The sequence below is a fragment of the Mauremys mutica genome, chromosome 6 (genome assembly GCF_020497125.1).
Source record: "Mauremys mutica isolate MM-2020 ecotype Southern chromosome 6, ASM2049712v1, whole genome shotgun sequence".
NCBI lineage: Eukaryota > Metazoa > Chordata > Testudines > Geoemydidae > Mauremys > Mauremys mutica.
Window position 1 is genome coordinate 84805568 of NC_059077.1, and position 26447 is coordinate 84832014.

The following is a 26447-nucleotide window of genomic DNA, read 5'->3' on the forward strand; positions in this document are numbered from 1 at the left end:
TGTATAACAATTCCTTGAAAGCTTGAAATAGAAATCTGTGCTTTCTGAAAAGAAAAAGGAGCATCAAAGCATTTGTTTTAGCAAACCCTCCCACATATAGAATTAGATGGACTCTGCAAACAGATGTAAGTAAAGTAAGGCAGGTCAAATTAGTGCCTACTAAATCTTGACAGTATCCCTTTAACTTTATCACTTTCCTTTAAAAAAAAAAAAGTCTGTCCTACCCTTTTTGCTTTATTGCCACAACATCCTTCTTTCAAGATCAAAAGCTTCAGATCAAAGCCAAGATCAAACTCCATACTTTAAATAGAAGCAACTTTGCCATGAAGTATTACACAAAGAAGAACTTCTTAGAAGAGATATCACAGTGGAAAATCTTATTTCAGCCCTTTTTTTCACACTCACAACAGGGCTCCTTAAAAAGTGAATTGACGTAGCATTTCTGTTTTGTAAAAATACAACAGATCTGCCACTCTGAAAGCTGCCATAAAGTAACTCTTTAGCTTCCTGTGCATTCAAATGGAGAAAGAATATTACATTGTGATTCAAAAAGAAAATGATCAAAAACATAAACGTAAACAAAGGAAAATATGTTCCTGGCATAAGTGCAACCACTTAAAAATATTCAACAACCTTAGATCAGTTTCTGAGTTAGATCATCCCCTCCCACAGAGAAAGTTCTGGGAAGACAAGTGTCACAGGCATCAAGAAACTGAAGTTGTTCAAACAATCACACCGTCTTCCCCACCATATGAGAGAGATTCTAAAGAAGTGGATTTGCAGAGGAGACAAATCTCCCAAACGTGTAGATCCTGGAGATCCACCAGGAGGAATAACCCTAGACATGCAAAGTCATGCAGGATGGTTCCTCTCTGCCCCCTAATGGCTGCACAGCCATTTAGGGGAATTCAACAGGAATTGTTGTTATTATTTGTATTGCACTAGCACCTGGAGGGCCGAATAAGAAGTTGGGGTCCCATTGTGCTAGGTGCTGTACATAGCATAACTCAAGTAGCCCCTACCCCAACAAGCTTGCAATCTAAGCATAAGATAAGAGACAACACATCAATATAACAAACAGAAAGACAAGCACAAGGTAACTCTAAGAAGATTATGATGAGAGTAATAAGCAATGGTCACAGCACACCAGCTGTCTAGTCAACCATTAACTAGACTTAATGGTGCTTCAGACAGATTTAACTCCTTATCGGACTTGGAAATGTATAGATATAGTGAAAGATAGTGCAGTGGAGAACAGCTTGCCACCTGCTCTACTCCTTCATACCCCCACAATCCCATGTAGCTCCAGTGGAGGAGCTTCCACAAGATCCTAAAGAAAGAGAATTATTATTATTATTGTGGTAGCACATAGGAGCCCCAGTCATGGACCTGGATCCCACTAGGTTCTGTTACATACACAGTACAAAAAGGAAGAGGTACCAGGGCTCCAGCAATTAGATGCCGGGGCTCAAGCAATTTTTTTACTTTCATAACTGATGCTGCAAGCCCCATGGTGCCATGACCATGAACTGCCAAGCTTAGAGGTGCCCTGGCTCAGCCCTGGCAAACCCTGGCACAAATTAAACACTGTCCCTGCTCCAAAGACAGACCGATACTGCAGACTTCCACCTACCCCTTTGCTGTGCCTCACGAACCTGACCTGCAAGTTCTGAACCCCCTCCACCACCAGAAATGAAGGGGATAATCCAGTCCTATGTTTCATTTTTCAATTAGAAGGAAATACTCTCAGATCCCAAGCAGAGCTGTCCTACATAATGACAAGATTTGACACAATTACCCACCCATTTAAAAGCATGCTAGAATCCTTTGCACTTTCAGCAGTATGATGAAAGCATAATTGGATTTTGATATACATGGGTAGAGATGCAGCATTAAACCAACTGGGTGCAAAATGTCCCTAATATTCTGAAGCCTCCTGACAGCTGGTGGCTTAGCTTAAAAACCAGTGCTTAAAACCAGGCCTGAACCTATGCATAAAATGTACATTCAGGATGGTTTAGAACACTATAGGATACATCTGTATTGCAGAGGTTTGCTTAACTTTAAATGGAGATGGAGGAACTTGCTTTGAACTGTTCAAGCTGTGATTGCTACTAATGACATTTTCTGGATCAATAGAAGACTTTCATTGGCATGTACTTCCCTTTACATATTGTAACCACACTGTCTCCAGCTTCCACTTGTCTAGGATCTCTGATGCAGAAACGTTCAATATTGATAAACTACGAAGGTCATCCTATCTAAGGTGAACTCCATTTAAATGCTCTCTGACTTGTCAATACTCTTCAGAGACTAGAAGATGTGGGGAGGAAAAGAACTGAAGAGGGAAGTGTAAAACTGTTTCCTGTAAATGAATTTCAGAAGATCTTCTGCAAAGTGGAAGAAAGGGACAGGTGGACCACTGAGTCCGACCTTCCAGCCTTATCTCTGGAGACATGAGGTCTGATTTTCCTTTCAATTACCCCAATTCTTTACCAGCATTACAAATGCTCACAAGTACATTATACATACAGTTATAAGAAGGTAAATAGATAAAGCTATAGCACATATACAGAAGAGACAGAAAGAGCTGTAAAGGTTTTAGCGTCATAATTCTGCAATGGCATCTATACTTTCAAGAGGATCTTGGTGAGATGCCCTGTAAGCTTGGAAGATATTTGGCTTCATCCTCCTAAAACACAAGATTTTGCATCTCTCGGTAGGATTCACAATATAATATCAAGACATCATTGAACTTCCAGTTTAGCTCAAGTTCTGTGGAAGTAGAACTTTACTGTCCTGACTGCATTTAAAGGGTGAAATCCTGGTTTCAATGAAGTCATAGATGTTTTTTCATTGATGTCAGTGGAGTCAAGATTTCACCCCAAGTCTGTAATTGTTTTTCCAAGGCGTGAATGGATTTGAGACCAAAAAAAAAAGACAAAGACATTTTGACTAATTTAAAGTGGAAGATTAATTTCTCTTAAGAACAAAGGCAAGCTGTGGCCTCAGCACCAGCTGGTGTGGACTTCAGGCTCCTTGATGGAAAAAAGGCCTAACATTCACTAACTCTCTACTCTAACTCTCATGATAGCCAAAACAAAAGCAAACTTTAGATTCAGAAAAAATAAGGGATCCCTTATCCAATGGCTCACAAGGTGATTTAATAATAGTTTCAAATACTAAATTGAGGCTCCAGTGTTCCACTGGGCATTGGATTTAGGGGCTTTGAAACCATGTTGCTTTCAGAATTTGGGAGATGTGACTGAAGCAGCAGGCTAGAACTGGAAAGGACGGGATGAATGATACTCTTGGGCTGAGATTTCCAATGAACTACAGCTCAGACCATTATAAAAATCAAAACGAAGGAAATCCAGAATATTTTATGTGGACTGTCTCGGGGAGTTCAGCTTTGACCTTATGCACCAAACATACCATGTCCTCCAAGTGTCCCTGTAAGCTTTGGTGGTGGAAGGTTTTCTGTATTTGAGATCAAGCAGCTCTTGAGCGTATCCATATTCTGGGCGATATGATTGTCCAGATTCCATGCAGGGAGCTCAGATATTCTAAGTCCCTATGAACACCTGTGCCCTTCAAGAGACTCTTTCTCGTTGCTCTCTCCCACTGCTAGCATGATGTGACCAGTATCCTCCCTTGTGCACATTCCTATGTACATGTACCACTTTCAGGCCAGACTTGCTCTTCCTGAAAATCCTCCTTCCTGTGCACTCATCTGAGAAGAAAGACAGAAGCCTGACAAAGCAGACAATGTTGTGGATGTATTTTCAAAACCCCTTCTAGAACACTCAGATCACCACCTTTGAAAATTCCCCTCCATATCTGTGTTACAAGCCACTTTATTAGTAGCCAGGCCATCTGAGAGAGGGTTCCCAGGTAGGGATGAATCATAGAATATCAGGGTTGGAAGGGACCTCAGGAGGTCATCTAGTCCAACCCCCTGCTCAAAGCAGGACCAATCCCCAGATAGATTTTTGCCCCAAATCCCTAAATGGCCCCCTCAAGGATTAAACTCACAACCCTGCTCAAACCACTGAGCTATCCCTCCCCCATGGATTGACATGTCTGCCTATTGAGCAATTATCCAAGACCAGATTCATAGCCTGATGGGGAAAAAAATTCTTGGCCATCTATGAGACAGATGAGAACTGTACTTGATGTGGCCTGTAACAGTAGTTTATAAAATGCTTGCATACCCTTCTCTCCTGAGCTTCATCAAGTCCCCTTACTACCAGAAGGGTAGGTGTATAGACGTATTGGAGTTTCTCTGGAGTGGATGGGAAAGGCATTCCTTGTTAACGTATCATGAGTGGCAAGAGTATCAGCTTCCTAATCAGGTGCAAGGAAAAGATACCTAACTCTAATTTACCCTCTCAGAAGAAAATATGATCAATTGCTCACTAGTGAAAATATTCTTCATAAAGGTCTGACACAGGTTGTTTTGGTTTGTCTGGGATCGCGCTCCCTCCCAATAGGCAAGTAGAAGCAGGAATATCAAGTCCTGGTTGACTATATGAATCAGTATCTCCCTTTAGGATACCAGGACTCTGAGAATCCTTAGTATATTCAGGACTGTTCAAGGTGCCAGTACACATGATCTGTAACTGGAGAGAATGAGTTATCTGAGTATGAAGTTGTGCTGCAGTGACTTTCGTAAGAGGCATGGGCTCAGTTGTTGGAATCCCTTGCTAACTAGGTGTTAATCTTGGACTGAATCCAGGCCAGATGAGTCTAGGTGCTGTCTATCCACTGGATGTGGTGTGACAGACCTGTACCCTTGCTTTCACTGGGCTTTCAAGAAGCCTTTTGTGAAAGCATACCATCAAAGCTACAATTGCAATTGCAGGTATGAGAACCAACATTAAAAGCATGGTCCAACTGAACACCTGCTGGCTCTCACATATCATTTGTGTCAGCCTCCACATCCAGAGGGAGAGGGCTTGCTGAGGGCTTCTAGAGGGGACAAACTGGGACTTGGAATACTTCATCATGTACCTTAGGGACTGCCAATTCCCTGGTGTCGATGCAGATTGTTCTCTGGATATCCAGAGTGATGTCACAGATATATCAAATGACCAATTTAGGGAACAAATTCCCTTTTTGCTTGTGGTGGTAAACTAGGACAAATGGTTGAGTTTTTCAAAACTCAATGAGATCAGTCAAAACAGCAAGAAACAAAACTGGAAATATGGTTCTTCTGCCATGATTTGGGGTTCTGGTGTTTGGGAAGTCTTCCAATGTGCCAGTAGCCTTCAGCAGAGCCCAGAGAGTAGAGCGCCGAGTAGAGCTCATTGCCTTCCTCTAGAAGAGAAAGATGATTCCCAGGCTGACCATTGTGATTTTTAATGTGACCATCTGTGGAAATTAGGTCCACAATTTCAGGATGGTCATGCAGTCTTCTGAAATCCTACTATCCAGAAGTAACTTGAATCCTGATATTGAGCAGCCCAGAGAACAAAGACTAGGGCTCATGTGTCTGAAGTGACTTGGGTACTAATTAAAAATCTCTGTGGTTCCATCCAACAGTGAGATCCTGGTAGGCAACAGACAGTGGCTGCTTGGCCAACATTTTCTAGGACTTTCAAATCTGTCTGTTTCTTGGAACCTGCTGCAAAAGCTAAGGACCACTCAACTTACACTGAGTAGCACTGAGCACCTGAACAGCAGATACTGGACAGTCCTGAAGCCATCAATGCTTTGAAAGCTCGTCTAGAAAAAGTAACATCTTTCCTCTTCCTCTACAGTGAAGGGATGGGACACAAACGGGAAAAATATGAAGTGGTCTCCATCTCTTTCACTATCTGTAAAGACGCCTACACATGCGACACTAAAGAGATTCTTTTTGGTGTAGGATGGGACTTGAAGCCTTAATGCTCTCTTGAAGGAGTTCAGAAACCTGGCAATGGTCACCATAAAGAAACTTGGTCCAGACAGAAGCCTCCTTCCACAACTCATCTAGCCCTGTGGCCACAAAGACCTGTTAGCCCAGATGTTACCAGGAGCTGGTAAAGCCATGCATTCAAAATGAAATCTAGCAAACAAAGTTCAGGGTAATATAACACAGCACTGTGCAAAACATCTGTTTTCTCTCTAGGCACCACAAAATGAGGGAGATGGGAGAGAACTGCTAGCAGCCTCTTGGGGAGACTATCCCTTCATACAGGGAGTCACTGTCTCCTGTGGAGATGTATTTATCATTAAAATAATCCCATGTTTTCTCTATGAATAGAAGTTGTCATCCCCTGAATCACTAGCCAGACTACAGAGCACTATACAAAGTAGTGCCTAAGGAGAAGCCTGGAAAGATCTTGACACTGACTGCATCAAAACTGTTGGCATCAGGGACACTGAGAAGACTAGTATCAAGGCCAGTGCATTATACACAGAAGGAGTTCACTCTCAAGAAGCAGACACCACCCTCAGCACAACAGCACTCCAACTTCATCATGATTCTGAGGTATCTTGGCACAGAGTGTGAACCGAGCATCAAAACTGACACTGAGAACTCCAAGGCAGCTCCTCCAGTGGCCAGAGCATTAAAAGGGACTCTCTCTGTTAAAAAAGCTAATGTGGTCGTGGGATGCATCAGGCGAGGTATTTCCAGTAAAGATAAGGAGGTGTTAGTACCGTTATACAAGGCACTGGTAAGACCTCATCTGGAATATTGTGTGCAGTTCTGATCTCCCATGTTTAAGAAGGATGAATTCAAACTGGAACAGGTACAGAGAAGGACTACTAGGATGATCCGAGGAATGGAAAACCTGTCTTTTGAAAAGAGACTCAAAGAGCTTGGCTTGTTTAGCCTAACCAAAAGAAGGCTGAGGGGAGATATGATTGCTCTTTATAAATATATCAGAGGGATAAATATCAGGGAGGGAGAGGACTTATTTAAGCTTAGTACCAATGTGGACACAAGAACAAATGGATATAAACTGGACACTAGGAAGTTTAGACTTGAAATTAGATGAAGGTTTCTAACCATTAGAGGAGTGAAGTTCTGGAACAGCCTTCCAAGGGGAGCAGTGGGGGCAAAAGACATATCTGGCTTCAAGCCTAAGCTTGATAACTTTATGGAGGGGATGGTATGATGGGATAGCCTAACTTTGGCAATTAATTCATCTTTGATTATTAGCAAGTTAATATGCCCAGTGGTCTGTGATGGGATGTTAGATGGGGTGGGATCTGAGTTACTGCAGAGAATTCTTTCCTGGGTGCTGGCTGGCGAGTCTTGCCTAAAAGCTCAGGGTTTAACTGATCGCCATATTTGGGGTCGGGAAGGAATTTTCCTCCAGGGTAGATTGGCAGAGGCCCTGAAGGTTTTTCGCCTTCCTCTGCAGCGTGGGGCACGGGTCACTTGCTGGGGGATTCTCTGCACCTTGAGGTCTTTAAACCACGATTTGAGGATTTCAATAACTCAGACATAGGTTAGGGGTTTGTTACAGGAGTGGGTAGTGTAGATTCTGTGGCCTGCATTGTGCAGGAGGTCAGACTAGATGATCATAATGGTCCCTTCTGACCTTAAGTCTATGAATACAGTGGCAGGTTAATTGATCTCAATGCCAGGATTGTCAGTTTCCGTTGGAAACTCTGAATGAGTCAGCAAGAAGAAGATCAATTGCTGGCTCTCCCATTCATATTAAGTACAGGAAGCCCAACTGCAGTAGCAGGTAGAACTCAACAATTGGTCTCTCAGGCCTGATCTACACTGGTGGGGGAGGGAGGGGGAGAACCGATCTAAGTTACGCAACTTCAGCTACGTGAAGTTCACTCCGCCTGCCTCTCGTGGCGGTGGAGTACAGGAGTTGACGGGAGAGTGCTCGGGGATTGATTTATCGCGTCTACACTAGACATGATAAATCTATCCCCGCTGGATCGATCGCTGCCCACCGATCCGGCGGGTAGTGTAGACATACCCTGAGTGGTGCACTCCACTGAGATGGACAAGTCAGTTAGCAGCTGGCATGGACATCACCACAAGAGACATGGTATAAGTATATGTGTGTGTTTGCACTAGGTATCCTTCCCCTATGTCTTAATTTCTTCCACTTACAGGTATTCCTTGTTAAAAACCTGGAATATTGGGACATTTCCCTCAGGGTTAAACCCTGAAAAATAGACACAAACACACACCTTTTAAATATCCTGGATCACTGGGGATGGATGCCCAGAGCTTTGGGAAGGTAGTGGTTTTTTTTCCATACTTACCACTTCTACACCTCTACACTAAAAATAGCTGGCACATTATTTTTTAAAGCAGCTCTTGATTTTTATTATATGCTGAAACAAATGCCAAAAAAGATGGAAACACTTGAGTTATTCTAAACTTGAAAGATTTGGGCTATGTTTGGAGGGCTAGTGCTATAATTATCCTAAAAGAAAAGCTGTTTGTTTTCAAGGTAACTCACACACTATTTAAGTCCTCTGTGAATTGTTTCAGTTGGCCAAGGAAAACAGTGGGCAAAGAAAGAATTAATTGGCTGCTAATCTCTGTGTTTTTCTTAGGATGCTTTTGCAAGCAATGGATTAAAATCAATGTTTAATGTTACACAGTCCCAGCTGCATCCATATTAGGAGAGCCTCAGCTCAAAATCTCTGCAAAAAAGGACCTGTCTTCCCTCTCTTTGCTATGTTTCCACCCCCTGCATATGTAGGTGGGAGAGTGGGAACTTGGGAATGTGAATTTGATCCAGTACTGATCAGCCAGGCAGCAAACTCTTATTGTTCTTTAGATACCAAACATAACTAGGGATAAGCCCAGTCATTCTGCACATAACACAGCTTTTGTGCTCAGCAGTGCAATTAATAGAAAAAGGAACCACAAAATGCTGCTAGAGCTTTATTAAACTTGTCATAAATAACGTATTCTAATGCACGAACCTTAGGAATTCAGTTCACATTTATATTAGGAATGAGAAAAATATTTAATAAACTTCCTCTTCAGGCCTTTTGCAATTGCTGATTCCGGTTTGTGTACCTTTTTGTTCTCTATTCTCTTAGGGCTGGTCCACACTAAGAAGGGGGGTCGAACTAGGGTACGCAAATTCAGCTACATGAATAATGTAGCTGAATTCGAAGTACCCTAGTTCGACCTACTCACCCGTCCAGACGCGGTGGGGTCGAACTCCGCGGCTCCCCCGTCGACTCCACCACCGCCGTTTGCAGTGGTGGAGTACTGGAGTCGACTGCGGCACTTCCGGAGTTCGAACTATCGCGTCTAGATCAGACGCGATAGTTCGAACTCCGTGAAGTCGAACTCACCGCGTCGATGGGGAAGGTAAGTGTAAACCTACCCATAGACTCATAGACTTTAAGGTCAGAAGGGATCATTATGATCATCTAGTCTGACCTCCTGCACAATGCAGGCCACAGAATCTAAACCACCCACTCCTGTAACAAACCCCTAACCTATGTCTGAGTTACTGAAGTCCTCAAATTGTGGTTTAAAGACCTCAAGGTGCCAAGAATCCTCCAGCAAGTGACCCATGCCCCATGCTGCAGAGGAAGGCGAAAAACCTCCAGGGCCTCTCCCAATCTGCCCTGGAGGAAAATTCCTTCCCGACCCCAAATATAGCGATCAGTTAAACCCGGAGTATGTGGGCAAGACTCACCAGCCAGCACCTAGGAAAGAATTCTCTGTAGTAACTCAGATCCCACCCCATCTAACATCCCATTACAGACCACTGGGCATATTTACCTGCTAATAATCAAAGATATATACACCTCTACCCCAATATAACGTGACCTAAATGAGAATATAACAAGAATTCGGATATAACGTGGTAAAGCAACGCTCCAGGGGGGTGGGGCTGCGCACTCTGGTGGATCAAAGCAAGTTCGATATAACACGGTTTCACCTATAACGCGGTAAGATTTTTTGGCTCCGGAGGACAGTGTTATATCGGGGTAGTTATACTGTAAGAAAACCTAAAGGGAGAGACAAGAATCTTGCTGCTTCTGATTTATGTTAGAGGGATTAAATTATACTTAAAGTTTTTAGCTAGTCACTAAACTGAAGCCAGTGATTTATACTAAGGAGTCTCATTTAGTATTCATGGATGTAATTTTTTTGGCATAATAACTAATACTACTTCTTACTTCTCTAGCACTTTATAATCAAGGATATGGAAACTGAGGCACAAAGAAGTTAAGGCCAACATTTTCAAACATGGCGCCTAAGGTTGAACACCTAAATCTATATTAGGCATTTGATTTTTAGAGGTGAGGTGAACTTATTGATTAATCTAAATGAGTTTACGTGCCTAACCTCAGCCACAATATTTGAACATTTTAGCCTAAGTGATTGCTCACGTCACATAGGGAGCCTGTGTTATAACCTTAATTAGATTCTGTGCATTAACCAAAAGACCCTCTTTGATGTTATGCCCCGTATTATTTATAGAAATATGCTTATGATATGAATATGGTATAACTATGATGTATTTGATGCAAGATGGGCCTTGTGAGATATCATTGGAAAGGATATGATTTACTGAATGTGATTATCCAATTTGTATGCATGTATCATTTCTGTATCTGGAGTTAGGGATATTGACTATGTAACAATTACAAGTGTGATTATACCTGGGGAACACCCACCAGAGAGTAAACTATCAGCCTGGATGGGCCATTAGGAAAGACAATGAGTCTTTGAAGATGCTGATTGCCCATCTTCCTGTAGTTCTTTCCTGTGGACATTACAAATAAGTCTTGTCTCATGGTTGCTTTAACACTGCAAGGTCATGTGATGATGTCACTTGGTACAAAACACCACCTTAGACACTGCTGGTACTTTTCCACCGAAGAAGGGGAGTGGGGATCAAACAGGGAAACAAAAGTTTCCTGCCTTATGTAAAGTCTATTTAAGGCTGGAGAGTGAGTTAATCAAGGTCACTGGTTCTTCACTGAATCCCCACCCAGGATGACTGCTGTAAACACCCAAGACTGATCTGGGAAGAAAGGACTAGGACCCAGGGGTCTAGCCTGTGAAGAGAAATTTCTGGAACTCTAAGCTGCAGAAACTTTGCAACCTGCCTAAAACAACAACATTTAGGGTGAGAAATTGCTATATTTGTAACTAGTTTCTTTAGTGAATTAAGCCTAGGGTGTATGTTTGTTTATTTTGCTCTGTAATCTGTTTTGTTCTGTTTGCTATCCCTTATAATCACTTAAAATTTACCTTTTGTAGTTAATAAACTTGTTTCTTGTTTATTCCAAAACCCAGTTTGTGCAATTCATAACAGTGGATGGGGGCAAAAGGCTGTGCATATCTTCCTCCAAGAGATAGGGCAAATTTCATGAATGTATGCTATATAGATCTCTATACAGCGCAAGACAATATAATTTTTGATTTATACTCCAGAGGGGGTATGCACCAGAGCGCTGGGCAATTCCCCGAGCTGAGCCCTCCCACACAGAGCTGATTGCAGACTCTGTGTGATTATACAGCTTGGCGTGTCCCTGCCTGTGTGTGTGCTGGAAAGGGGGGCTTGAGAGCCTGACCCAGCAGCACAGAGTGTGTGTGTGGTGGTGATGGGGGGTGATGAGTGGGGGGAGGACACCCAGGCTGGCGGGACAGGTGGACTCAGTGGGACCCCAGCACATCAGGTGGCACTCCCGAAAGGGGGTCCAACCCATCACACCCTCCTCCATACATAATTTTCTATTATAAAATCATATGCAATAATGATCAGTATACAGCAGAGAATCAAAATGGCATACTATTTTAAATTTCTCCAAAACCACACCAGAGTTTTTTAAACTGTGTGTGATATAACATACATCTTAACACTCTAAAATTCAAGTATGGGGCATTTTTTATATTTAATCATTTATAATTATGTCTAAACCACTCAATAAACAAACTGTGTCAATTTCCGGACCCTAGCCTATTAGTACCTTAAGTAGAATCGGTAGAAACATGTAAGTGAAATTCATAACATTGATGTGTGAGGAACCATCTTTAATTCAGATCAATGTAAGGCTTTCCTACAAAATTAACATTGACCTACAGTACACTTTATAGAATGATAACTTGCCAAATATAAAATAATATTGCCTGCATCAAATTCTTCATACAGTTAATTGATTTGGTTATTGTCTTCATATCCCTTTAAAGGGCATGATCAAAAGTAACAGTGTATAGAAACATTCTGTTTGCACAATCTATCTTGGTCTGTTTCTGTTCATGATTCATCTGGATCTATGCACCTTACAATATGCTACAATTTGTTTCAGAGCACTTCTATACATCACAAAATCTCATCTTCCTGAGTATTATCTAGACTGCTGAAAATGAGATGGAGTGTTGACAGAACTACTAATTTTTGAAATGACAGACCACCAATGAATTTTATTTCTAAAGGTTTGTCTCATCTTTGTTATTATTAGAGATTCAACTAGCTCAATTATTGTATTGACCTATGCTAATTTAAATACATTAAGAGCATTTTAAGGATCATTTTTAATTTTTCCACTCTGCAGATAGGTTAATAACCCAAGGTGACCATTATTCTTGAGGGCAACTATCTATTTTTCAAACGATATCTATCACCAAGCATAAGTATTTTTCACATATAAATTAGCAATTAAGCTTTCTCCAGATAATGTCTCAAATATCAATTATATACTCTGCAGTGATTTCAAAATGCATGGACATGTCTCTGTGTTTGTTAGGCCAAAAAATAGTTTGAGGTGAGTTATGCAGCAAGTTTGAGCATTAAAGCAACAGCATGTTATTCTTGTGACCAGCACTCACCACAAGATTTGAAATTAATCTAACAGAATCACTATTCATCTTCATGGAGTGAAAAAAAAATCTAAAAACCCCATGCCAAATTATGGGGTTGAATAAACTTTGTCTCCTAAGCAGTAGTCCATCTTGCCAATGCCTACTCATGTACCTAACCTGCACAAATGGAGAGGATTTCAGTTGTTTGTTGCTTTCCCCCATCAACTACTTACAAATATCACATTCAGACAGACATCTTAGCGATAAGACATGACAAGAAATACCAAGGATTAAGTTACATAGTTCAGTGGAAACACTGACCCTGAAGGAGTTACTTCTTTGCTGAATGCCTGTCTATATACACTGTAAAACTTAGATAAACAAATGATAACTATCTTCTAGAGGTGTAAGAGGAGCACTCCTTTCTAATGATATTTGGATTTGGTCAGTTTGTTAGTAATTGACTGTTAGCTACTAATTTATGATGCATCATCTATGCAATCTATCCTAAGAGCCCCTTTGTCATCATTCTCTCTTAGTAATAGGAAACAGGAAATCTATAAAGTTTGTAAGTGGGACAACAGCCAGGAACTCTCCTTAGTAATAACCTATCATTCATAGTAAATAAAGGTGTTGCTGTAACATCCCCCAAAAGTTTATAAAACCAATAAAAGACATTTCTTACATTGATTTTTGGAATTTCACAAATTATATTTTTCCTGGATTGTTTAACTGGCTCATGAAGTTTGGCCCTAAGATCTCCAATAACCCTAATCATCCAATTCACTTTCTACATCAAACTGGACAGTCTAAGAGCCAGCCAGATACAAAACCAGACACTTGCTGAAATAATCTAAAACATGTAGAAAATAGCAAGAACAGGTAGAAAATAAACAAGAACCTTAACAACCATGAATAAATGAATATCAACTAGTGGAAGAATTTTCTTGACATTACATCTTTGGAGAGCAGTGTGCACATGGTATATTCATTTACAAATTGCACTAGAAGATGGGGCTTAAATGACAGATTATGCATAGAATCCCATATAATTGTGAATGCTACTGAAAAGCATTTTCAGCCAAGAAACAAAAGCAGCAGAGGAAAAAGGAAATAAAGGTTTAAAAAGACTAAAACAAACATGGCACAACTCTTAATAAACTCCTCCTAGAGACTATGTCCAGTTGTTCATTCAGAATTAGTGGCCCTACTCTGCCACTCATGCTCATGTGGAGTAGTGCATACTGTAATTAAGTAGAGCAAATGTGGAATCAAGTCCTATGCAGGAACAGAAAGAGACAAGCTGGGCAAGAGGGCAGGGGAACAGGAAGAAGGATGCTGTCAACTCATGCAATCTGATTGTGGTATTTGCTGTTTTGGACACTGTTTTGTTAGCAACGAGTGAAGCTGAATGCAGGATAAGCTGAACAAGTAGAATTTTATTAGATTCCGTGCATGCTCTGTCTACAAAGCTGTTTCTTCTAGCCTAACTCCATTAGTTTCTCAGTTCCCCTGCTGTCTTACCCATAACAGTTCCAGGGAACATGGGCCCTCTAGCTCTGGCCCAGGCCTACACTTAAAATTTAGATCAAGCTAACTATGTTGTTCAGGCGTATGTAAACATTCACACTCTCACCGCCGCAGTTAAACTGACCCACCCACTGCTTGGGGAGGTGGATTACCAACAATGACAGAAAAGCTCCTTCTGTCACTGTAGGAAGTGTCTACACTACGGCGCTACAGTGGCATGGCTATAGTGCTGCAGCTGTGCCACTGTAGTGCTTGTAGTGTAGACATAGCCTCTAGTTCTACTGATCATTATTCAGCCACAGGTCACGTAGTCTTGTGATTACATAAAAATTTCAAATTTCATTTAAGGAAAACATATCACCACTTTAATATATCCAGTTCAAGTACTAATGGAAAACGTGTCATGAAAGAGCATATTGGCTACATATTTTGACTGAGAAAGAGATATTTTAATTTAATGTGACACTGAGGACGATCACTTCATCGTGAAAGAGCAATTTAGAAGTGCACTCATAGTATCTTGCCAATAAATAATGGTATTTTTCCTATACTAAGAAAGAATTCAATTTCAACATGGACAGAAGAAAATATAGACAAATTGGAGGGCATTCAGAGTAGTGCACAAAGCAAAGGGGTTTAGGGATCATCTTATATATTAGTTGGCTAAACAACAGCTAAGGAGAGTTGAGGCTGGGTAAAGATAACTGTTTATATATATTTTTAAAAGCATTCCTTATTTAGGGAGGAATAAGAAGTTCTAAGTAGAGGAATCAGATTACAAAGAAAAAAATGTGACAACTATAGGAAAATCTTCATTGACAACAAACTCTATTACAGGGGTCATCAACCTCTGATACGTGGCTCACCAGGGTAAGTACCCTGGTGGGCTGGGCCAGTTTGTTTATCTGCCGCGTCGGCAGGTTCAGCCGATCGTGGCTCCCACTGGCCATGGTTCGCCGCTCCAGGCCAATGGGGGCGGCAGGAAGCTGCGGCCAGCACATCCCTCACCCATGCCGCTTTAAAACTAGACAAGATAAAAACACAAGAAAATATGCTTTAGAGAGCAATCCAGTAGTGTCAGAGGTGGTGGGGGGTGTTGAGTGGACTTATAGGTGCTTTCCAGCTCTAAGAGCTGCTGAGTGCTTCTCATTCCACTACATGTCAGCTTAACTCATTGACCAAAGTTATGGGTGTTAAGTCATTATTAGCCTAGCACAGGATGAAAAGCTGCTACAATCCTGTGGTGAGTCACTTCTGAAACTTCAGTACATCCTGAAGGCTGCTGATTCTTGATCTGATAAGTGGCAAATTCAACAACGCAATACATTGACCTTATTTAACACAGCCATGGTATGTTTCTGGAAAAAAATTATTCAGAAAATGAGTGGGTAGTGCAGAAATATGTACATTCATCACATGTACTCTATTATGTTGTTTTGTAGCCAGAAGATAGTCATGCTGTTCTGTGTAATTCTTCCACATCAGAAAGGATAGGCCAGTCATTACAACACATCCTCAGTTATAAGACTCTTGATTTACACAAGTGCATGTGAGATCAGAAAGTAGTGGTTACAAATTGGAGGATGCACAGAATTACTTTATTATAGGTGAGACAAAGTCATTGAGGTAATATCTTTTATTGGATCAACTTCTGTTAGTGAGAGCGACAAGCTTTTGAGCTTACACAGAGCTCTTCTTCAGGTTTTATTATGGGTGTAATACTAATGGAGATTTACTAGTATTCAAGTTCTGCTAGTTATAGTTCTCTATAACACACAATTCATGTAACAGATTGGGAGATCTGTGATCAATACTCAACATTCATGAAATATCAAAGTACAGCAAATTTAATATGTATTGACGTTACTGCTGTCCGTGTGGCTGTCACAGTAATTCACAAACTGACATCGTCAAACAGTGCTCCTTACATGTAGTGAACCTCATTACAATACCTTACAGCACACTTTCCAATGATCAGAATATTTAATAATAAAATAAAGTTTCAAAGATTTTCCTTTGGCTGCTTATTTGCAACTGATAAAACTGTAACTGATAAGAAGGTGAGTCCCATTCTATACAGTATAAAGGCATGCAGAGCAGATGTCATCAAAAACAGAGATTTATTTTGTGCCATACCTGCGATAATAGAGGCAGGGATTTGAACATAAAGTCATTGTCTGAAATTTATTGAGAAAAGATACTTTGCATTTACCTTTGGTATTCCAGAAGTGTCAAGCCAGGCCTGGATGATATTTTCAACAGATAGCCCGTACCTTTAAAATAAAATTAAACTTGTTTCATGGAACATACCTACACAAATATGTACATTTTCTAGAGAAAAACATGTTGTGTAAAAACAAAACAAAAGCCGTGTAGACTAAGCAGTAGTTTAATATCCAGTTCTTGTTCTTTTTAATTAATAACATTACCAGAGATGACACTTGCATATTAAGACAGATCTGATTTTATGTTTTTCAAACTAAAATGATTAATTCAGTGATTATGAAAGCTGACAGAAAAAGTACAAGAAGCTAAGCTGCACTTATGAAACACATAAGCATGAGCAGGTGCTCTATGGTTCTGTTTGTGTGGCTTTTCTGTTTTTCTTTTCTAAGAAAAAAACAAAGGGAGCAAAATTAACTGGAGATTGTCAAAAATCAGTATTTTATTGAGGGAGCAACCAAAATGAAAGGAAAAAATGCCAGAGTTAAAACTGACATGAAGTCTGAACTGCCTTAGATTTATGGACTTTAAAATGCACTGCTGGACTTAAATCCTCCTTAAAGTTGGTAAGTATCCAATATATTTGGATGTCAACTTTTCTCCCTGATAACATTTATGGTAAAATCACAATGCACTCTGAAACCATAACTGCTAAGAAAGGAAACAATCTGTCACATTTGAACTCAGTAGGACTGAGTTACTCATGTACATAAGTGCTTGCATGAAGAGGACCTAAATTTGCATCCTAAGTTACATGTACACTTGCCTGCTTCTCTGGATACTTGTCCATGTATTGCTAGCAGACGTACCCCGGTACCCATACTGAGCGTCCATATATGCTGTGCAAGGCACAGTTGTACACTGTGCACAGGCATATACTCATGTCCACACTGCCCATTTTCAATATTTGATGGTAGTGCTACCATTTCAGGGACAATATCCCACAGTCCTTTCTGTCACAGGAGCAGCGGCGGCTCCAGGCATCAGCGCTCCAAGCCTGGGGTGGCAAGCCGCGGGGGGCACCCTGCCGGTCCCTGCGAGGGCGGCAGGCAGGCTGCCTTCGGCAGCGTTCCTGTGGGAGGTCCATTGGTCCCACGGATTCAACGGCAATTCGGCAGCGGGTACGCCAAAGGCAGTCTGCCTGCTGTGCTTGGGGTGGCAAAAAAGCTAGAGCTGCCCCTGCACAGGAGACACTCTGGGAACTGCCTTGCTACATGTAGCTGGTACTGTACGCCACCTTCACACATTTGTCAACGGCAACTTCCGGTCATCTCTCCCTTCTGCCAAACTTCATTGAAGACATGGAGTAAATCCCTGATGGTATGATTCTGCTTCAGCTTGTAGGACAAATATTCATGCAACCCAGTACCAGATATTGGACAGAATGGGCCCAGAAAAATTTGAGATGCCTAAGACAGCTGACCAAAAGGGTAAATAGAAATCCACTGGGAACATATGTTGAACATATGTTGAATGCTGGGATGCATGGAACATATGTTGAATGCTGGGATTGCAACAGTATGCGCTTTGGGGAGTGCTGCTTCTATTCCTACAGAACTAGCATGGCGTGGTGGGACCACATAATCTTGGAAACCTGAGATGATGACCATTTGCTACAGAACATCTGAATGAGGAAGCAGACCTTCACAGAATTGTGCGAGCATCTTGCACCAATCCTCCAGCTCCACACCACTCATTTTCAGAAACCCATACCAGTGCAAAAGTGGGTGGCTATTGCCCTTTGGAAACTGGCAACACCTGGCAACCTGGTTGTCAGTTGCAAACCAGTTCTTGGATGGGAAGTCAACTGTTGGGGTGATGGTTGTACAGGTTTGACATACTTTCAATACTGTGATCTACCCACAGGTAGTTGCCATAACCAAAGTCTCTGAAATTATAGTGGGATCTCAGGGGATGGGGTTTCCGAACTGTGTCAGGACCATCAATGAAACACACATCCCAATACTTTGTCCACCAAAAGGGACCAGTGAATATGTGATCCACAAAGGTTAGTATGTACTCGTTCTTCAAGGCTTAGTAGACCACAGGGATAGATTAATGAACACCAACATTGAACATACAGAAAAAGTTCATGATGTCAGGATACTAAGGAGGTCAGGATTGTACCACAGTGGGGAAGAAAGGGCTTTATTCCCCAGAAGAGATGTGGTTACATACAGTTTTGCATACCTGCCACTAACGTGGCTCATGAAGCCATATCCTGACATCACTGTCCCAAGAAAAAGTGAATTCAACTACAGATGAATAGCTGCAGAATGAGAGTGGAGTGCACTTTTGTGCATTTTCAGGCTAAATACAAGGTCAACAGATAGTGTAGGATAAGTAGTTAGCAAATATTCACTTTGAATGGTCCCTTAGAATATGTCCTAACTACTTATACTATCTGTTGACCTTGTATTTAGTTGTGACACTCTTGAGTGCCTTTGCTAAACTTGAGGAAGAGCTCTATGTAGCTCGAAGGCTTTCTCTCACCAACAGAAGTTGGTCCAATAAAATATATTACCTCACCCACCTTGTCTAAGGCTTTGTCTACCCTGTATTTTTGTCAGTCAAACTTTTCTTGTTCAGTGGTGTGAAAAAAAACTACACAAATGAACTACAGAAGTTTTACCGATCAAAACCACCGGTGTGAACCGCACTTTGTCTACTTGAGGAATAAAGTACTGTTCACTGTGACTAAAGGTGGCAGATTCTGTCCCAAAGGGGAAGTCAATGGACTACTCTTATATGTAACTGTTCAACAATATGAATAAGAGGTTCACAAGTTGATCCTGACAAACGTCCTCACCATCACACAGGACGTCTATGGCAGAGCCAGGAATTGAATCCAGATCTCCTAATGCCTTACCCATAAGATAATCCTTCCTCAGATTTTTCACTTTGTGTCTTTCAGTAGCTAGGGCATTCCCAAATACCTGGGATATCACAACATGCTAATCATATGTAGAAATGAATGGGAAGGAAGGAACTAGGGGAAAAGGGAGCAAGAAGGATGGAATTAAAAAGTATAGATGTATTTCTGTTTCATGCCATGCTATTTGAAAGCTTGTCTGCAATGCTCTAGTTATTTGCACAGAATGGTGAACGGGGATGAAGCCTTTTGTGGTGGGAGTCCAGGTCCATCCACTCCTGAGAAAATGTTTTGATAATACATGGTACTGAGAGCAATCTGGTACCTTCCACAGGCAAAAAAACCTTTTCTTCAAAAGTTCAGGGATAAATTCATCCCAAGTCAGAATGGTTTAGCAGTATTAAGGAGAGGGATGAACTCAGGCACAGGCAAAGAAATCCCTCCAAATCAATAAGAGTATTGCTTGCCTGTACTAAAATTTTCTTTTAATTTATAAGACAACAGACTATGCTATGAACAGATATTTTTTCTCAGATCATGTGGTTCAAATAATCGCAGCAGTCAAACAGAAGCATTTCCACTTAGCCGGGATCCTGAACTTTCAGGAAATTACAATTCGGCATGTCTGATCATTATGGAAATTGATTTTTTTTTTTACAGATAACCAACAGTACATTGAACATAGGCATTGCATTTGTACAAGGTAGCATTCTACATTTAGGTTAATTATTTAAAACCAGATTTGACCAGCTTTTAAAGGTCCCTGGCTATTTGTTCACATCTTTTGGGTTTAGAGCATTTAATTGTTAGGTCCCTTAGGCCTGGTCTACATTGGGGGGGGGGAGAGGAGGGCAAGGAAACGATCTAAGTTACACAACTTCAGCTACGTGAAAAACGTAGTTGAAGTTGACATACTTAGACCTACTCACCGTGGTGTCTTCACTGCAGTGAGTCGACTGCTGCCGCTCCCCCGTCGACTCTGCCTGCGCCTCTTGTGGCGGTGGAGTACAGGAGTCGACGGGAGAGCGCTCGGGGATCGATTTATCGCCTCTAGAATAGATGTGATAAATTGACCTCCGCTGGATCGATCACTGCCTGCCAATCCGGCGGGTAGTGTAGACATACCCTTAGACTCAGCATGCCCTTTCTGTCTGTCACTGATGCTAATGTGATTCCAGCATTCAGACCTCACCTTCAACTCCTGTGGTTTGGATAATCCACAATAATCAGAGCTATTGTTTGCAATTATGTACACCCACATGATGCTATATTGTTGCATTATGTAGAAATTTAGGATGCAATATAGTACAAAGGGTTATATTATGAAAAATTAAATAATAAATACTATTCTGAGACAGAGAAATTCAGAACATTGAAGTAAGTGGGAAGAAAAGACGGTTACTCACCGTAGTAACTGTTGTTCTTCGAGATGTGTTGCTCCTATCTATTCCAGTTAGGTGTGCGCGCCGCGCGTGCACGGCTCTTCGGAAGATTTTTACCCTAGCAACTCCGGCGGGCCGGCTGGGCGCCCCCTGGAGTGGCGCCGCTATAGCGCAGGATGTATACCCCAGCCGGCCCGTCCGCTCCTCAGTTCCTTCTTGCCGGCTACTCCGACAGTGGGGAAGGAGGGCGGGTCTGGAATAGATAGGAGCAACACATCTCGAAGAACAACAGTTACTACGGTGAGTAACCGTCTTTTCTTCTTCGAGTGATTGCTCCTATGCATTCCAGTTAGGTGATTCCCAAGCCTTACGTAGGCGGTGGGGTCGGAGTTAGATGTTGCAGAACGCAACCGCTAAGCCAAAGGCTGCATCAGCTCTGGACTCCTGGACCAATGAGGCAAAGGTGTGGACCGAGGACCAGGTAAGTGCACAACACATCCCCCTAAAGGGTATGCGAGCCAGGAAGGCAGCTGAGAAGCGCGAGCCCTGGCGGAATGTGCAGCAAGGTGGCTCTATGGAACATGGGCCAAAACAGAGGAGGTGCGGATGCACAACGTCATTGAAGATGAAATCCTATAGGAGGAGACAGATATGCCCTTCGTCCGGTATGCCAGTACGATGAAGGTTTTGGGGGCGTTACGAGAGGGCTCTGTCCGCTAGATATAGATTGCGGACGCCCTACGGATGTCGAAGGAGGGCAACCGTTGCTCTCCTTGCAAAGAGAGTGGCTTCGGAAAGAAGACCGGAAGGAAGATATCCTGGTAGATATAAAAGGCCGACACCTCCTTAGGGAGGCAGGTCGGACGTGGTAATAACTGCCCTTGTCCTTGAGGAACATAGTGTACCTTGGGCCTATAGTGAGAGTCTGAAGCTCGGAGACTCGTCTGGCCGCAGGAAAGGCTACAGGAAAACTGTCTTGCAGGACAGGTATATCAATCAGCATGTTGACATTGGCTCGAATAGGGCAGTCATAAAACTGGTTAGAACCGGATTGAAGAGCCAGGTTCATGGCGGGGCCCCACTGGGGGGTGGCGGGGTATAAACGCTCCAAGCCCTGAGGAACCAGATGGAATGGAGCGGGACCTCGGCGGGAGAAACATTGCGCGTTTCGGAGCAGCAGGAGAAACGCTTCCACTTGGCCAGATACTTTAACCGAATGGAAGATTTTCTACCACCCCGGAGAATCCTGTAGAACTGAGGCAGAACAACGTAACTCGGATCGGTTTAGCCACGCAGGAGTCCTGCTGTGAGGTGCAGGGATTACAAGACCGGGTGGTGAAGGTTGCCGTGATCCCGCGTCATGGGGTCTGTGCCAAGAGGGTTGCTACCGACAGGTGCAGCAACATGGTGTGCCAGTGCTGCCCAGGTTACGCTGGAGCGATCACGATCAGGGGCGCTCTGTCCCTGCAGAGTTTTAGCAGGACCCTGTGAACCAGCGGGAACAGTGGAAAGCGTACAGCAGATGGCTGATCCACGGCCTCAGGAAAATCCTCCAAGACCGAGCCTGGGGAGAGGCCTTGGAACGAGGAGAATTTCTCTCTCTTTCCGATCTCGCAAGAGCGAGAAGGGCTATGCGGGGAAAGACCCAGTTCTGGAAAACGGAATAGATAAAGACCGGAGGAAACTACCACTTGTGAGACAGGAAGGATCTGCTGAGACGAACCGCCAGCTGAATCGCCTGGTACACAAGGCAGACTGCTCTCAGCTCTCGGACATTGATGTGTAAGGCCAGCTCTTGCGCTGACCGAAGGCCGTGAGTGCGAAACTACGCCAGGTGCGCACCCAGCCGAGAGATGGGCTGTCTGTCATGAGGGACCCCAAGGGGTGAATGAAACAGCATCCCTGGATACACCAGGGAGGACGCTAACTCCTGGTCGAGGGAGCCTAGGCTGCTCGGGGGGAGCGAGACGACCACGAGTATGCCATCTCTGCCCGGGTGGCACACCCAGGTGAGCCACGATTGAAGTGAACGGAGGCGAAGCCTGGCGCGTTTGGTTGCAAACGTGCAGACAGCCATGTGACTCAGGAAACCTAGGCAAGTGCGAGCCCAAGTTGGCGGGAAGGTCCGTAGACCTTGTACAATTGTTACCCTCGCCTGAAACCAAGGCTGAGGTAAGCAGGCTCTGGCGAGTCTGGAGTCCAGGACGGCCCCAATGAATTCCCTTCCCTGTGTGGGAATCAGAGTGGATTTTACTATTAATCATCAGGCCTAGACACAGGAATAGGTTCGTGTCGATGCCCACATGACTGGTAACTTGGGCCCGGTGGTTCTTCGAATGAGCCACTCGTCTAGATACGGAGAACGTGTATCCGACGGTGGCGAAGAAAGGCGGCGACTACAGCCATGCACTTTGAATACCCCTGGGCTGTATAGAGGCCAACCGGGAGGGCCGTATACTGGGAATAACGATGGTAGGCCCCAACCGAGGGTACCTTCTGTGTGGAAGAGAAATGGTGACATGAAAACACGCGCCCTTCATATCGAGGGCGGCGTACCAGTCTCCGGGATCCCAGGATGGGATGACGGTCGCCCTGGGTACCATGCGGAACTCATCTGCATCGTGACTTGTTGAGTTCCCACAGGCCTAGGATAGGTCTGAGACCTCCCTTCGCCTAGGGGATTAGGTTTCGCCCTTAGGTACCTCCTGTATAGCTCCGATGAAGAGGAGCGTCCGCACCTCTTGCCAGAGGAATCGCTCGTGAGAGGGGTCCCTAGGAGGGTCGAGGATGGGTAGGCTTTTGCCCCATTGGTGGTTAGAAGGACCCTAATTTCGGCTCCTTTGGGGTGCAGATTGATGGCCACGACCGTGTAAGCCACGCCCGCTGGCCAAGTCCTGACTTTGTCAAGGCGCAGGGTAGGAGCGGAGGCTGGGGACAGAAACGTCGGCACTGAATCACCGGCGTCTGCATGCCGAGAGAGAGAGAGCAAAGTGACCCTGCTGCCCTTTAGGTTCTGCAGCCTAGGGCCAGTGTTTTCAGAGAACAGGCCTGTGCCATTGAAGGGCAAGTCCTGTATAGCGTGGCGGAGCTGCGAGGGAAGGCTCGACAACTGGAGCCATGAAACACGCCGCGTGGCAACACCCGAGGCCAGAGTCATGGCAGCGGAGTCAGCTGCGTCCAACGAGGCCTGGAGGGAAGCTCTCTCCGGCTCCGTCCTTTGCTGCAGGAGGGCATCGAACTCTTGACGTGAGTTCCGAAGAACCGACTCTGTAAATTTGCCCACTGCTACCCACAGTAGCGGTTAAGCAGGGCTTGCTGGTTCGCTACACGAAGTTGCAGGGCCCCCTCCGGGTACATCTTACGGCCCAGTAAGACCACACGGCCAGCCTCTTTGGATTTAGGGGCTGGTCGTCTTTCGATTAGAGGAGGGCCGGAGGGGTATGTTCCTGCCCCCGCCTCATCTGGGGAGGAGGAAGAAGAAAGGCCAGGGACAAGCGGGCCCTGTGTGGGCTCAAGCTCCTGGACGACCTCCTGATCCGGTGGGATCTGGGAGCCCGGTGCCGAACCGGGGGTTGCACTGTACCGGTCGGACGGGGACGACTAATTGTCACCTCTGGCACCCAGAGCTTCGAGGGAACGGAGCGAGATGGGATCACCGGTATGCCTCTGGCGTGGTAGTACACCCAAAGCGTCCAGAATGACCACTGATAGGTCTCCTGGAAGACTCTGGAGGGCACATCGGAAAACAGAGTGCTACGCATATGAAGTGTCCGCACGGGACGACACTGATGCGTGGCTGGATGGCCCTGGAGGAGCTGAAAAGCTCTTGGTAGAATCTCTGTCTTTAACTGAAGTCGCTCGATGCGGCACCGGGGATCGGTACCGGTAGACAGACCGGTACCGAGAATGGGATCTGCCACCGAAGCTGTGCCAGGCGGTCGACCGAGGGTGCGAGGCTCGATGATCAGGAGTGGCTAAGGGCGTCCCGGTGCCTGGGGCGGTGCCGGGAGCTGGATCGGTGCTGAGTGTCCCGGACCGGCGAACGGGATGCTGACCGGTGCCGCGAGTACTACTGGTACCAACATGGAGAACGGTGCCGAGACTGTGAGCGGCGTCGAGACCTAGATCGGTGGCGGGACCAAGAAAATCTGCGGGACCGCGATCCTGAACGGTGCCGCTCTGCGGTGCCGACGTAGGGTGGTCTGATCAAGGCAGGCTTGCCCATTGACTATGTAACCCGCACCGGCGGTGCCGGGGGTTGAGGTAGTGCAGATGCTGTCGTTGCAATCAGCTCCCTCGCCGTGGACACTGTCTCCGGCGTGGAGGGAATAGTGAGCTCGACCATAGCTCGCACCACGGATGCAGCTTCATAGCGAGCTCGACCACGGTCCGTACCGGGGAGTGTTCCAGCACCGGACTCGACGGCTCTTGCCTGGCCGGAGTTAATGGTGCGGGCATTGTCGGTGCCGCGGCAGACATCGGTGCCGGGCGATCCAACGGAGCATAGCGCTCGGCTGCGGAGCAGGCGGCTCGGACGCAGCTTCAGAGCGAGCTCGACCACGGTCGGTACCGGGGAGCTTTCCGGCACCGGACTCGACGGCTCTTGCCTGGCCGGAGTTAATGGTGCGGTTCTTGTCGGTGCCGCGGCAGACATCGGTGCCGGGCTATCCCACCGAACCTAAAGCTCGGCTGCGGAGCAGGCGTCTCGGACGCAGCTTCCTGGCGAGCTCGACCACGGTCCGTACCGGGGAGCTTTCCAGCACCGGACTCGACGGCTCTTGCCTGGCCGGAGTAAATGGTGCGGGTATTGTCGGTGCCGCGGCAGACACCGGTGCCGGACGATCCGACTGAGCATGGCGCTCAGCTGCAGAGGCGGCGGCTCGCAAGGATATTGTGCCTCTTCATCCTCCAGGAGAGGGATCCATACCGAGGGTACGTCGGAGCCAGCGACGGTCGTGCCAGGAGGCCTTGGCGGTACCGGCGATCCGGTGCCGAGGGAGCGTGCCTTGAAAACTAACTAGCGCTCGGCGCTGAGAGCGGAGGAGCAAGAGCTGCCTCCCTCAGGAGCTGTTTAAAACGAAAGCTCCGCTCCCCTTTGTCCACGGATTAAAGGCCTCACAAATGCGGCACTTATCTGTGAGGTAAGATCCCTCGAAGCACTTAGGAGAAGATCTCTTGTCAGCAGCGGCTTGTGGCCGGCCGAGCATTAGAAAACCCTGTGGACCGGGCATCGGACCCGGCACCGGGTGAGGGGAAGGGGATAAACCCCAACCCCTGTAAAATAAATACACTGTACTATTCTACAAACAAACAGAGTTAACTACAACTATAAACAGAATGAGAGAAAACTACGAGTAGCTAGGGAAGTGGAGGTCAGCTAAGCTGCGCTCCACTGTTCCAACGGCCGTCACGGGCGGAAAGAAGGAACTGAGGAGCGGACGGGCCGGCTGGGGTATATATCCTGTGCTATAGCGGCGCCACTCCAGGGGGCGCCCAGCCGGCCCGCCGGAGTTGCTAGGGTAAAAATCTTCCGAAGAGCCGTGCATGCGCGGCGCGCACACCTAACTGGAATGCATAGGAGCAATCACTCGAAGAAGAAATACAGTTTATTAAAGAAATTACACTGTATAAAAGTATCAGAGGGGTAGCCGTGTTAGTCTGGTTCTGTAGAAGCAGCAAAGAATCCTGTGGACAC

General features: G+C 44.9%; 1 protein-coding gene across 9 annotated transcripts in view; it reads right to left on the reverse strand.

Moving 5' to 3' along the window:
• LOC123372719 (aminopeptidase O (putative)) overlaps positions 1-26447 on the reverse strand; it is a 388654-nt gene that overhangs the window by 104618 nt on the left and 257589 nt on the right. For all 9 annotated transcript variants that reach the window (XM_045021081.1, XM_045021084.1, XM_045021083.1 and 6 more), the window contains one exon: positions 16488-16548. In XM_045021081.1, the coding sequence (XP_044877016.1) occupies positions 16488-16548 (61 nt within the window). The remainder of the gene's footprint in view (positions 1-16487; positions 16549-26447) is intronic.